The 14,207-nt window shown below is 40.9% G+C and overlaps 1 protein-coding gene across 4 annotated transcripts in view; it reads left to right on the forward strand.

Annotated features, from left to right (window-relative positions):
- Window positions 1-14,207, forward strand: part of EBF1 (EBF transcription factor 1) — a 439,555-nt gene that overhangs the window by 306,568 nt on the left and 118,780 nt on the right. For all 4 annotated transcript variants that reach the window (XM_056517346.1, XM_056517348.1, XM_056517347.1 and 1 more), the window contains one exon: window positions 8,093-8,174. In XM_056517346.1, the coding sequence (XP_056373321.1) occupies window positions 8,093-8,174 (82 nt within the window). The remainder of the gene's footprint in view (window positions 1-8,092; window positions 8,175-14,207) is intronic.

The following is a 14,207-nucleotide window of genomic DNA, read 5'->3' on the forward strand; positions in this document are numbered from 1 at the left end:
GGTTGTGCGAGCGGGGCCGGCACGGGTGATTAGGTTTGGGGGCTGCGAGCTGTTGACAAGCGCAGGTTAATGAATGACGGGGGAACGCGCGCCGCCGCCGCCACCACCGCCGTCTCTCCCCTCGTTACTCAGCATTAGCCGCATTAATAGCGGTAATTGGATAGATTCATCATTTCAAATGTTTTAATAAATGTTTGGACAGCACCTGATCGGCTCTGTCAGCCTCCCAGCGGCAGGAGGAATGTGACATGGCTGCCAAGTAACCCATTAATACGGGGAAAGGAGACAGAGAGTCAGACGGAGTCTGACACTCCGAGCTGAGAATGAGACACTCTCATTGGAAAGGCCGGGATTATAGCTCATTTTGATTTATTGCAAACATTTATATTAGCACCAGTGGATTCAGTCCATATATTTCTCGCACTGGAATTCATTAGGACCTGGGAGCGATGGCGGAAGGGTGAGATTATTTACTTCAGAGGTGTCACTTTTTTTTTTCGGGGGGGGGGGGGGGGGGGTCGTTATAATGTTAGATTTAATTAAAAAAAATTTTGCTTTCTTTAAAAAAAATAAATAAATAAAAAATAAAATAAAAAAAAATATATAATAAAAAATAATAATAATAATAAAAAAAAAAAAAAATTATATATATATATATATATATATATATATATATATATATATATGTATAGGCTATTAAACCTTTCAATGCCGTGGTAGTCCACATTAGGTTTAGGTAGCACATGCGGATTGTAATCGTCAATATTATATCTAATGCAGTGTTTCCCAATAAATGTGCCTCCAGCTGTTGCAAAACTACAACTTCCAGCATGCCCGGACAGCCATCGGCTGTCCGGGCATGCTGGGAGTTGTAGTTTTTCAACAGCTGGAGGCACACTGGTTTGGAAACACTGATCCAATACAATTGCCAAAAATATATGGCCTTTTGCCTATGTTTACACAGACAAAAGCTGCTCCAATTTTTGCAAAAACGCCTTAAAAGGAAAAAAAAATTTTTTAACTTTTTGTCATTCGAAACAGTAAAGCTATATTCTGTACCCCGCCACACTGTCTGCTGCAGTTCAGGGATAGTGTTGAGCGGCATAGGCCATATTCGAATTCGCGAATATTCGCGATATGGACGAATATTCGTCATATATTCGCGAATATTCGCATATTCGTTATATTCTCGCTTTATTTTCGCATATGCGAATATTCGCGCATACGAAAATTAACATATGCGAAAATTAACATATGCGAAAATTAACATACACAAAATTAGCATACGCGAATTTTCACATATGCGAAAATTAGCATATGCTAATTTACGCATATGCGAATTATCGCGCGCCAGTCTCACACAGTAGTATTACAGCCTTCTTTACACCACACAAGCTGGAAGCAGAGAGGGATGATCACTGTGATGTGTACTGTGAAGAAAAAAAAAAAGAAAAAAACGAAAATTCGTAATTACGAATATATAGCGCTATATTCGCGAAATTCGCGAATTCGCGAATATGCGATATTCGCGAATAATATTCGAATTGCGAATATTCGCGAGCAACACTATTCAGGGACAACTGTGTCGCAGCACTGCAGCTGAGCGAGCACTAGCAGCCTGATGATAAGTACAGTGATGATAAGTACAGTGATCAAACACCTGATCCTCAGCCAGAGGACTTTGTAGGAAAATGTAGGCTGCATTACAAAATTATTTCAGTTTTGATATTTTGCGTGGGTTTCTTTTTAGGAGGTGGTCTTTAATGTTTTCCCTATTTTCGGGGTAGGGCTTTGCAGGGTTGCAGCCTACCCCGATAATCCAGCTAGGGCTTATTTTCGGGGTAGGGTGTAGTTTCAGGTAAACAGGGTATCTGTTGTGCCACGGGGGTGCTAGGAATACCTGATCACTTCGTGACGCCAGGACACCGTTAACCTATACAGTTGAAGGTTGGAGAGCGCTTCTCCTGGTCCAGACATGGGGAGTAAAGAAAGACACCAACGTCGGGTTACGGATAACTGCCATGGCTGCTTTCTTCCATAAACAGCGCCATACCTGTCCGCAGGTCATGTGTGGTACTTCAGCGGAGCCATGGTTTTCTAATCCTAAAATGTATCAACCAAGGACTGACTAAAATGAATCATTCCCCATCGTGAAGACGTCACCATCTCCTGCCCGTACCCGTTGGCACTGATGTGAATGGATTTAATGATCCCGATGAGTTATTGCCCCTGCCAAGAGCCCTAATCTAATATTAATATGTGAGTGTAAGTGGTCTGTCTGGAATATACAGGCAGTAATTTTTGGGGAGTGATAATAATTGGTGATAACTCAACCGTTGAGTTGATTTGTTCTACTAAATAATAAAAGGATAAAACAGTAGCCAGACCCACAAGCCCAACAATTTATAGGGGTATGAATAATTTAACGGTGAGTTTACATGTGAAAGTGTTTGTAGTCTCTGAATCACACGCTCCCTAAGCCAAGCGCCCCCCCTCCCGCCATCTTCTCTACCTCCTGCGGCCTCTCTCCACGAGACCAGCTTGTTAGCTTTACAGAACATTTGTTCTTTGGTCTTAGACAAATATGAGTGAGCCGGGGTATCTATATACAGTAAATAGTGTGGGCAACAAGCGCGGCATCGGCTGGCACCAAAAGCCAAACTCTGATCTCGGATCTCTCTTTTTTTTCAATGTGGAATTAAAGAGGTTAAGATAGGACATCAATATAAGTGTAGGCTAATCCTCCAGAATGAACACACAAAGTGCAAATGACATTACACAACAGCTGAGCCTCCGTGTTACATGACCGGCGGCGGGCCATCGGAAATAGTAGACAACACCATGCTGTAAGGGTTAATGGTTGTCACCAGCATGGCAGAGGCTGCACTAAACTCCCCTGTGTGTGCCCCCTGGGGGTAATGTGTGCCAGGCTGGATAGTAAACTACATTCTACTTAAAGGGCCCTCCTGCCACCTAAGGGCAAGGATCAGCAGTGGGCAATCCAAGGGCAGATACCAGGGCCTACTGTATATGGAGAGCTTTGTGAACAAGTCGTCTGCCTATGTATATTCTATCTTATATCTATTATCTATCTATCTATCTCATATCTATCTCATATCTATCTATTTCATATCTATCTATCTCATATCTTTCTATCTATCTCATATCTATCTATCTATCTATCTCATATCTATCTCATATCTATCTATTTCATATCTATCTATCTCATATCTTTCTATCCATCTCATATCTATCTCATCTCTATCTATCTATCTATCTATCTCATATCTATCTCATATCTATCTCATATCTATCTCATATCTATCTCATATCTATCTCATATCTATCTCATATCTATCTCATATCTATCTATCATCCATCTATCTGCCTATGTATCTCCTATCTATTTATTCATTTATCTATCTATCTTTTATCTGTCTATCAATCTATGATCATATCTGTATATCTATCTATCTATCTATCTCATATCTATCTATCTCTATTTCTTTCTTTCTATCTATCTCATATCTATCTATCTATCTATCTATCTCATATCTATCTATCTTTTATTTCTTTCTATCTATCTCATATCTATCTATCTATCTCATATGTATCTTTCTATCTATCTCTATTATCTATCTCTCTATAGTTGATCTCTATTGTTCTTAGTTTTCATCCATTGACTATTGTGCTCCTCCATGGGATTACTGACAGGTAGTTCCATATGTTCCCCGTCCCCTCCATGGCTTCTTTCTCGTTCCTATCTCTAGTGCAGAGAACCCCCAGAACCCTCTCCATGGATGGCTGTGAATGAAATCAGATTCTTGAAGTAATGACATGGTCCTGTGTTATATGGACGGCTCAATCCTATGTTATTGTGGAGAATCCTGCCCGGCGCAGCAGTCGGGGTGCAGCACTAGTCGGGGCGCAGCACTAGTCAGGTCTCATATCAAGTGTTGGAAAAAACGGTTTAAAGGCAGACAAAGCAATTAGGCAGCAGCGCATGATTGAATATTACAGCGTTCAGCAAGTAAATGAAGATAAGTTCTGTTAATTATGTGGCTTCTTCCCTGCGCTAATGCGATAATAAAGTAGTGGGCTGTCACATTTCCTGCGAAGCAGTGACCCCTCACTATGCATGAAGAGCAGAGATGCTGATATACATTGAATGGAGCACTGGGGGGGGGGGGGGGGAAGAATCATCCACTCCATTTATAGGGGGGTTACATCCGTTCTGTTCTAAGGCTTCTTTATGATTATAAATAAAACGTGATTACTAGGAGCAACCTTTTCTATAAAGCTAGGGTTCCACTGCATCTTTGTGCAAATTATTGCTACCATCATGCAACTTTAACCTTTTATTATAGGGTATAAAGTTGCAGGCAACTTTAATTTAGCACTCTATTTATGAGGAAGTTAAAGGGGTTCTCCCGTGGAAAACTTTTTATTTATTTTTATTCAACTGGTGCCAGAAAGTTAAACAGATTTGTAAATCACTTCTATTAAAAAATCTTAATCCTTCCAGTACTTTTTAGGGCTGTACACTAAAGAGAAATCCAAAAAAGAAATTAATTTCCTCTGATGTCATGACCACAGTGCTCTCTGCTGACCTCTGTTGTCCATTTTAGGAACTGTCCAGAGCAGGAGAAAATCCCCATAGCAAGCATATGCTGCTCTGGACAGTTCCTAAAATGGACAGCAGAGGTCAGCAGAGAGCACTGTGGTCATGACATCAGAGGAAATGCATTTCTTTTTTGGACTTCTCTTTAGTACACAGCCCCTAAAAAGTACTGGAAGGATTAAGATTTTTTTATAGAAGTGATTTACAAATCTGTTTAACTTTCTGGCAAAAGTTGATTTAAAAAAAAAAAGTTTTCCATGGGAGTACCCCTTTAAGGCCTCTTTATGGCTAAAAAGGAAAACAAATAGAAGTGTGAGCAACTTCATATATAAAACTAGGGAAACGTATCTTAATTACTGCAACCATCATGTGACTTCAACATTTAGCTTTTTGGGGAAAAAGTTACAGTTGACTTGTCATGATTACAAAAATCTTATATCAATAATAATAACTAAATAGCATTGTTATTATATCATAAATAATAATCCTTTCTATAAAACTAGGGTTCCACTGCATCTTTTTGCTAATTATTGCTCCCATCATGCAACTTTAACATTTTTTAATAGGGTACAAAGTTGCAGGCAACTCGTCACAAATTTGCCACTCTATTTATGGGGGCATTAAAGGGGTACTCCGGTGGAAAACTTTTTTTTTTTTTTTTTTTTTTAAATCAACTGGTGCCAGAAAGTTAAACAGATTTGTAAATGACTTCTATTAAAAAATAAAAAATCTTAATCCTTCCATCACTTATAAGCTGCTGAATACTACAGAGGAAATTCTTTTATTTTTGGAGCACAGTGCTCCATTTTAGGAACTGTCCAGAGTAGAGATGAGTGAACTTACAGTAAATTCAATTCGTCACAAACTTCTCGGCTCGGCGGTTGCTGACTTTTCCTGCATAAATTAGTTCAGCTTTCCGGTGCTCCGGTGGGCTGGAAAAGGTGGATACAGTCCTAGGAAAGAGTCTCCTAGGACTGTATCCACCTTTTCCAGCCCACGGGAGCACCTGAAAGCTGAACTAATTTATGCAGGAAAGTCATCAACTGCCGAGCCGAGAAGTTCGTGACGAATCGAATTTACTGTAAGTTCGCTCATCTCTAGTCCAGAGCAGCATATGTTTGCTATGGGGATTTTCTCCTACTCTGGACAGTTCTTAAGATGAACAGAGATGTCAACAGAGAGCACTGTGCTCGTGATTCAGCAGAGAGCTCTGTGTTCCAAAAAGAAAAGAATTTCCTCTGTAGTATTCAGCAGCTTATAAGTACTGGAAGGATTAAGATTTGTTAATAGAAGTAATTTACAAATCTGTTTAACTTTCTGGCACCAGTTGATTTAAAAAAAAATAAAGTTTTCCACCGGAGTACCCCTTTAAACAGTATGAAAAATATATTTTAATGATTTTTATATATGTAAAAGTCAAAAGTCATCATCAATATCATCATCCCTCAATGAACACTTCTGCAGCGCTTCAGTATGGCATCTCAGTGTTTCTATGTTTGTCAGCCTTGCAGTTTGGTCAGGCTGCGGGAGGCGAGGGGTGGCTGCGGCCTCCTGCCAACACTCTTCACCTCTGTGGATAAATGAAGTATCTGGTGTCAGTGCACTTTATGTGTTGGCTTGTGAATGAGAGAGCGCTGACAGCAGTGCCACCATGCTGGCGTGTGTAACATCCTCTCTGCTTACTGGTTTCTTTGGCCGGGGTGCCAACCTTTCTCGTGTTCCTCCGCTCTTGGCAGTGATGTTCCCTGTCATGTCACTACCCTGTAATTGTCACCAGTCTTGTAATGACACACACACCTGTTGCAGTCTATTTTATGTAAAGTATCTATTATCATCAAAAAATAAAAATAATAATAATTGAGCATTTTTGTATACATTTTTTTTAAGAAATAAAAAATTAATCTGCACTTTTTAATTTCATTTATTTTACATTTTATCATTCCTTTTTTTCTTTCTTTCTTTTTTGTTAATTGGGATGTTACAGTATGACTAATCCTGATGGATTTATTTTTTTTTAAAAGTCTGAAATAAAATTTGCATAAATAAAAAAAAAGAAATAGATAGATTTTTCAGACACAAGGGCCCTGATTTACTAAGAGTGAGTGTATATTTCTTTGTGGGTTTTAAAGGGGTACTCCGCCCCTAGACATCTTATCTCCTATACAAAGGATAGGGGATAAGATGTCAGAACACCGGGGTCCCGCTGCTGGGGACCGCGCTATCATTACTGCACAGAGCATGCTCGCTCTGTGCGTAATGACGGGCAATACAGGGGTCGGAGCATTGTGACGTCACGGCTCCGCCCCCCTTGTGACAACACAGCCCGCCCCTTAATGCAAGTCTATGGGAGGGGGCGTGATGGCCACCACGCCTCCTCCCCCATAGACTTATATTGAGGGGGCGGTCCGTGACTTCATGAGGGGGCGGAGCGGTGACGTAACGATGCTCCGGCCCCTGTATTGCCCATCATTACGCACTGAGCGAGTTTGCTCTGTGCAGTAATGATAGCGGGTGCCGCAGCCGAGATCCCGGGGGTCCCCAGCAGCGGGACCCTGGCGATCTGACATCTTATCCCCTATCCTTTGGATAGGGGATGAGATGCTAGGGGCGGAGTACCCCTTTAATTCCCTACAATTTTCTTCCACAGTATTTACTAAGGTTTCCCTACATTTTCTTTTTTGTACACATGCTTTGATCTGTCGGGTCAAATCCACCACATTTTCTGTGGAAACCTTAGTAAATATGTTGGGTTTTTGTGAAAATGTTGGGAACACGCCCCTTTTTGGTGACCACGCCCCATTTGCTTACAGCCACGCCCCTTTTTTAGATTTTCTTCGTAAAATGGAGAGAATCTGGCGCACAACCCAACAAAACATGTTGGGTTTGCAATAGTAAACGAGGGCTAATGAGTCATTAGAAATAGGATATTTACAGCACTATTTACCACCTTTATACATTCTCAGGGTGTAGATTTTTGCCCCCAGGGTAACACAAGGGCATCAGGAATAAAGATGGAATACTGTCAATTGGAAGCTGGGACTTGGACCTCATGTGTCTTTTTTCCAAACTGGTGAATATTGGGTGTATAGGGTTTTTCAAAATATATTTTTCCCTTAAAATCTGACAAAAAAAAAATTTTTATTTCATTTATTTGACATTTTATCATTCATAGAACTCGCTTGTATAATTAATGTTTTTACGGTTACATTTTTAGAAAAAAATTAGCAATTACTTGTGATGTTACAGTCTGACTAATCCTGACGTACTAAATCTGTACAGAACGATTAGGTATTGTAAATAGTAAAGTCTTGTCTGATACTTAAGGTATGGAGGAAAGTTTTCTGGTTGTTTTATAGTTATTATTATTATTATTATTTATTTTTTATTTTTTTTCGTTTTGCTGTTGAAAATTTGTTGTTCATTTTAGACCAATTTTCTTATCACTCTCTATTTATTTTTATATATTTACAGATTCTTCCTGAAATTCTTTCTAAAGTGTAACCAAAATTGTCTGAAGAATGCCGGAAACCCTCGAGACATGCGCAGATTCCAGGTAAGAAAAAGAAAATAAAAATAGTCATTTTTTGCTTTGTCTCTTTTTACTTTATTTGTAATTTTGATTCTTTTATATATGACAATTGGATATTCAATGTTTCCATCTTGTTTTTAATCATTTTGTACTGGGGTGTATGATTGGGTTACCCATCGATCACAAGCGCCGATCATCGAGATCAGTTGTTGTTTAGTAAGTCTTTACATGGCTTAAAGGGGTACTCTGGGGAAAACCTTTTTTCTTTTAAATTAACTGGTGGCAGAAAGTTAAACATATCTGTAAATTACTTCTATTAAAAAATCTTAATCCTTCCTGTACTTATTAGCTGCTGAATACTACAGAGGAAATTCTTTTCTTTTTGGAACACAGAGCTCTCTGCTGACATCGCGACCACAGTGCTCTCTGCTGACGTTATTATAATAATAATAATAACACTTTATTTATTGTTGTCCTTAGTGGGATTTGAACCCAAGTCCCCAGCACTGCTAACCAATGAGCCACCATGCTGCCCTTAGCATACATCTGCTATGCATGGTTGCTAAAATGGACAGAGATGTCAGCAGAGAGCACTGTGCTCGTGATGTCATCAGTGTTCCAAAAAGAAAGGAATTTCCTCTGTAGCATTCAGCGGCTAATAAGTACTGGAAGGATTAAGATTTTTTAATAGACGTAATTTACAAATATGTTTAACTTTCTGGCACCAGTTGATTTAAAAAAAAAAAGGTTTTCACCGGAGTACCCCTTTAAAGGTGTACTCTGCCCCTAGACATCTTATCCCTTTATTTTAATATTACCCCAAAAAGACCTGACCAGAAATTAAAGGGGTATTCCAGGAAAAACTTTTTTTTTTTATATATATATATATATATATATCAACTGGCTCCAGAGAGTTAAACAGATTTGTAAATTAGGGAGAAAAAGAATAAAAACCATTCACCTCTAGACTAATACCCGAAAAAACTGATACATGATGGTTATAAATGTAAATGCTAAAAATAAAAATTAGAACTGTGCTTCAAATTTATGAAAATATAAATATGTACCGTATTTTTCGCCGTATAAGACGCACTTTTTCTTCCCCAAAACTGGGGGGAAAAAGTCGGTGCGTCTTATACGGCGAATACACACCTATCGGGGCGGTCCCTGCGGCCATCAACGGCCGGGACCCGCGGCTAATACAGGACATCACCGATCGCGGTGATGCCCTGTATTAACCCTTCAGACGCGGCGATCAAAGCTGACAGCCGCGTCTGAAGGGAAAATGACACTAACCCGGCTGTTCAGTCGGGCTGTTCGGGACCGCCGCGATTTCACCGCGGCGGTCCCGAACAGTCCGACTGAATAGCCGGGTTAGTGCTTACAGGACACCGGGAGGGACCTTACCTGCCTCCTCGGTGTCTTCTCCGTTCAGGGATCCCCTGTATGGCCGGCGCTCTCCTTCCTCGTCATCACGTCGTCGTGTACGTGCGTCGGCGTGCATAACGACGCGATGGCGGCGACGGAGAGCGAGGATACCCGGCCGGCAGCAGAGAAGTTCCGGAGTGACAGGGACACGGTGACAGCGGTGGAGCGACATCCAGGGCAGCCGGTGACGGGTCTGGAGCAGCGGGGACATGTGAGTATTACCTCCTATGCAGTGGTCTATGCAACGGCTGTCCGGGCATGCTGGGAGTTGTAGTTTTGCAGCATCTGGAGGTCCGCAGGTTGAAGACCACTATTGGGTTCAAAATCTTAAATTTTTTAGATATTTAGATATTTTTTAGATTATACGCCGGTGCGTCCTATAGGACGAAAAATACGGTACATTTTTTCTGGTATTAGTGTTTTTCTGGTATTAGTCTAGAGGTGAATGGTTTTTATTTTTATTCTTTCTCTCTATTTCAGTTTATGTACTTTTTTGGTGTAAGTACCTCGACTAATTCATACCTCGACTAATTCATACCTCGACTAATTCATACCTCGACTAATTTTTTGTGAGCTGCACTTCCATATTCTTTTTATTTATACATTTGTAAATTACTTCTATTAAAAAAATCTTAATCCTTTCAGTACTTCTGAGCTTCTGAAGTTGAGTTGTTCTTTTCTGTCTAAGTGCTCTCTGATGATGACACGTGTCTCGGGAACCGCCCAGTTTAGAAGCAAATCCCCATAGCAAACCTCTTCTACTCTGTGCAGTTCCCGAGACAAGCAGAGATGTCAGCAGAGAGCACTGTTTCCAGACAGAAAACAACAACTCAACTTCTGCAGCTGATAATTATTGAAAGGATTAAGATTTTTTAATAGAAGTCATTTACAAATCTGTTTAACTTTCTGTAGCCAGTTGATATAAAAAAAAAAGAGTTTTTTTTCCTGGAATACCCCTTTAAGCTGTCTATGATTAATGGGAACAGGTACTGTAGTAAGATATTCCTTCTTAACAGGTTCATACACATAAGAGATAAGTAAACTGGACTTGCTAATATCGGCGGACCAGGCCAACTATCTTATGTGTACGGGGGATGTAATCGGGCATGTCAAATTTGAACTCCAAATTGTTTAGTCCATGCACGTCTGGCCGAACCCAAGTTCATGTATACAGTACAGGAAGATGGAGTTGTTGAAGTTGTACGGCCACTAAGAATGATAGATTTAAAAAAATGTAAAAAAAAAAAAAAGAAAACTTTTTTCTTCTGAAAAGAAAGGCTATGCACTGTATGAAATATTTTTTTTTAAATATTTTTAATAACTCCATAACATTATTTTAGAAAACATTTGTCCTGGAGTTTTTACTGTTCTGTCACCAATGATAAAGAGTCCAAGAAGAAAACATTACCTCTAAAGTACGAGTATAAGCCGAGTTTTTCAGCACAATTTTTCGTGCTGAAAACGCCCTCCTCGGCTTATACTTGAGTCAACTAAAAAAAAAGAAATACCAGTGGAGGGGTGGTCCGGGCAATCCGTCTTTGGCCATCTATGCTGCAGGGACCGTCCGGTGGGGAGGGTTAGTCGTTCCGGGCTGTCCATCTTCACCAGGAGGCCCTTTTCTGCGCTCCGGCCCCGAACTAGTGACGCTACATTGACGACACCGCGCAGGGACATTCATGCGCAGGGACGTCACGGACTGCGCGTTGTCATCATCGCAATGTCACTAGTCCAGGGCCGGCCCGGAGCGGAGAAGAGGGCCTCCCGGTGAAGATGGACAGCCCGGAACGACTAAACCTCCCCACCGGACGTCCCTGCCGCATAGATGGCCGAAGATAGAAAACAAAAGGGGGATCTGGATGATGATGAAGGCATTGATAGGCGGTGATGATGAAAGGGGGGGGAGGTGATGACGAGGGGGATGATGATGGGGTGATAATGACAGGGTGATGATGATGAGGGTGATAATGACAGGGTGATGATGATGGGGTGATAATGACAGGGTGATGATGATGACGGTGATAATGACAGGGTGATAATGACAGGGTGATGATGACGGGGGTCTGGATGATGACAGGGTGTTAATGACGGGGTCTGGATGATGACAGGGTGATGATGACGGGGTTCTGGATGATGACAGGGGTCTGGATGATGACAGGGGGGATGATGTATTTCCCACCCTAGGCTTATAGTCGAGTCAAGAACGTTTCCTAGGTTTTTGGGGTGAAATTAGGGGCCTCGGCTTATATTTGGAAGGCTAATCCTCGAGTATATACGGTAACTCTCCGCACATTCCTGCACTGGATTATTTCATAAGGACTTGGCCCACATTCCGTAATGGACCTCGCTCTAACACATTGAAGACTTTCCCTCCATGTTCAGCCACTTAGGAAAATTCAATTAGCTCAGTTAATTAAATTGCAAACTACAACCAAAAAAATGTAATATTTTAATTTGCAGGAGATCAAAGCAGGTGGCGGCAGCCTAAATGGGCATGACATCATCTGAAGTCCATTTAAAATCCATTCCGCCTTCCTCTTACATGCGAATGGCTTGTAATTTGGCTTCATTTCACAACCTATGCACTTTTTTTTTTTTTTTTTTAATGTAAAAGGTTTTTCGAGAGTGGGAGAGAAGACGTGAGGGGCCCCTTAGTCCTGACTGCATTACCACGTGCCATTACTATAGCGCACCATTACGGATGCTCTCTATAAAAATGTAATTTGTTCTTAACTGGAAATTTATAGGACATTTAGTACCTCATCGATGTATATAGTATTTCTATAAGGATGCTATCAGCATATACAGCGTTAGGGGCAACCAAAGGTTACCGTATATACTCGAGTATATACGGTATCCCTTATCAGATAGACCCCTTTTTGTAGCGTTTTTAAAGGGAACCTGTCATCACTTCCATGCTGACTAAATCACAAGGTGGTCCCTGGTGGCTTTTCCCCATTCTGCCAGCCATGATCTATAGATTTCTTCTCTACCCAAAAAACATTCACCCACCTGGACTAGGTAGTACTTAGAAGTGGATCCTCCTGGGCGCTTATGGGTAGACACACATATACGCACTTCCAGTTCTCACAAGGACAAGTGGTCATCCAAACTTATGAAAAACGACACTTTTATATGCAGAACTGCAACGAGTTTCAGTTCTCTTAGCTGGGACCTATTTTAGATATGAAACGTATCAGTTACAATATATAGTTATATACAGCCCACCAACAAACTGTATATAAATGTGTATTGTAACTGATAAGTTTCATGCCTGATGAAGGCCCCAGGTAAGAGGACCAAAACGCATTACTTGGTTTTAGGCCAATTAAAGTGTTTTTTTTTTTTTAAATATGTTTAGATGACCCCTGTCCTTGTGAGAACTGGAGGTATGCAGATCTGTCTGTCCACCCATGAGTGCCCAGGAGGATCCCAGATCCTTCCAGGTCAGGTGCTCATGTCACGTGATGTACCACAATGCTTTGTATTAGGACTGACAGGTCTGGAGGACCAATAAACTTGAAGCCTGCCCCTTGAGATTTAAGGGCGCTGTTATCCAATCCTCGCTCTCTTGTCCGGCTCTTTCCCTTGGGATATGACAGTGAGCGGAGATCTGTACTTACCTACAAGATAAATTAGGCCTGAAGCCTACCCAATCCAGAGCCTTACTAAACCGTGAGTCTACTCAATCCAAATTCTGTTAATCCTACGTGACTGCTGGACCTAAACAATACCCCTAAATCCAGTGGAACAGCGTAAAAGCAAATCCTCCAAGCTTATTTCCTACAAGGTCCCAACCAAACCTGTGAGGAGCCTAAAGTCCGGTCCTCTGTAAAGACTGTTACTACGTTTAACCTGCATAAAATCTGCAGTAAAGTTATCTTCAGTTTACTAAAATTCCGGTTGTGGACAATCCTTTATTCCTCCCTATCGTTCCTGGGACGGGTGGCGGTAGGATCCATATACAGAGAGGAACCCTCACCCTGGCGTCACGACAGTTAAAGGGGTACTCCGGTGAAAACCTTTTTTCTTTTCAATCAACTGGCTCCGGAAAGTTAAATGTAGATTTTTACATTACTTCTATTAAAAAATCTTAATCCTTCCTGTACTTATTAGCTGCTGAATACTACAGAGGAAATTGTTTTCTTTTTGGAATGCTCTCTGATGACATCACGAGCACAGTTCTCTCTGCTGACGTTATTATAATAATAATGTCTTTATTTATTTATTTATTGTTGTCCTTAGTGGGATTTGAACCCAAGGCCCCACACTGCAAGGCAGCAGTGCTAACCACTAAGGCACAATGCTGCCCTTAGCATACATCTGCTATGCATGGTTGCTAAAATGGACAGAGATGTCAGCAGAGAGCACTGTGCTCGTGATGTCATCAGTGTTCCAAAAAGAAAGGCATTTCCTCTGTAGCATTCAGCAGCTAATAAGTACTGGAAGGATTAAAATTTTTTAATAGAAGTAATTTACAATATTGTTTAACTTTCTGGCACCAGTTGATTTAAAAGAAAAAAGGTCTTCACCAGAGTACCCCTTTAATGGTTAATCCAACACCCTTTCATCACTGCACGGCTACACCCTACCTACCACAGAAGTCTCCATCAAGCTACCTCCCAAGGACCA

This window comes from Hyla sarda, chromosome 4, assembly GCF_029499605.1.
Source record: "Hyla sarda isolate aHylSar1 chromosome 4, aHylSar1.hap1, whole genome shotgun sequence".
NCBI classification, from domain to species: domain Eukaryota; kingdom Metazoa; phylum Chordata; class Amphibia; order Anura; family Hylidae; genus Hyla; species Hyla sarda.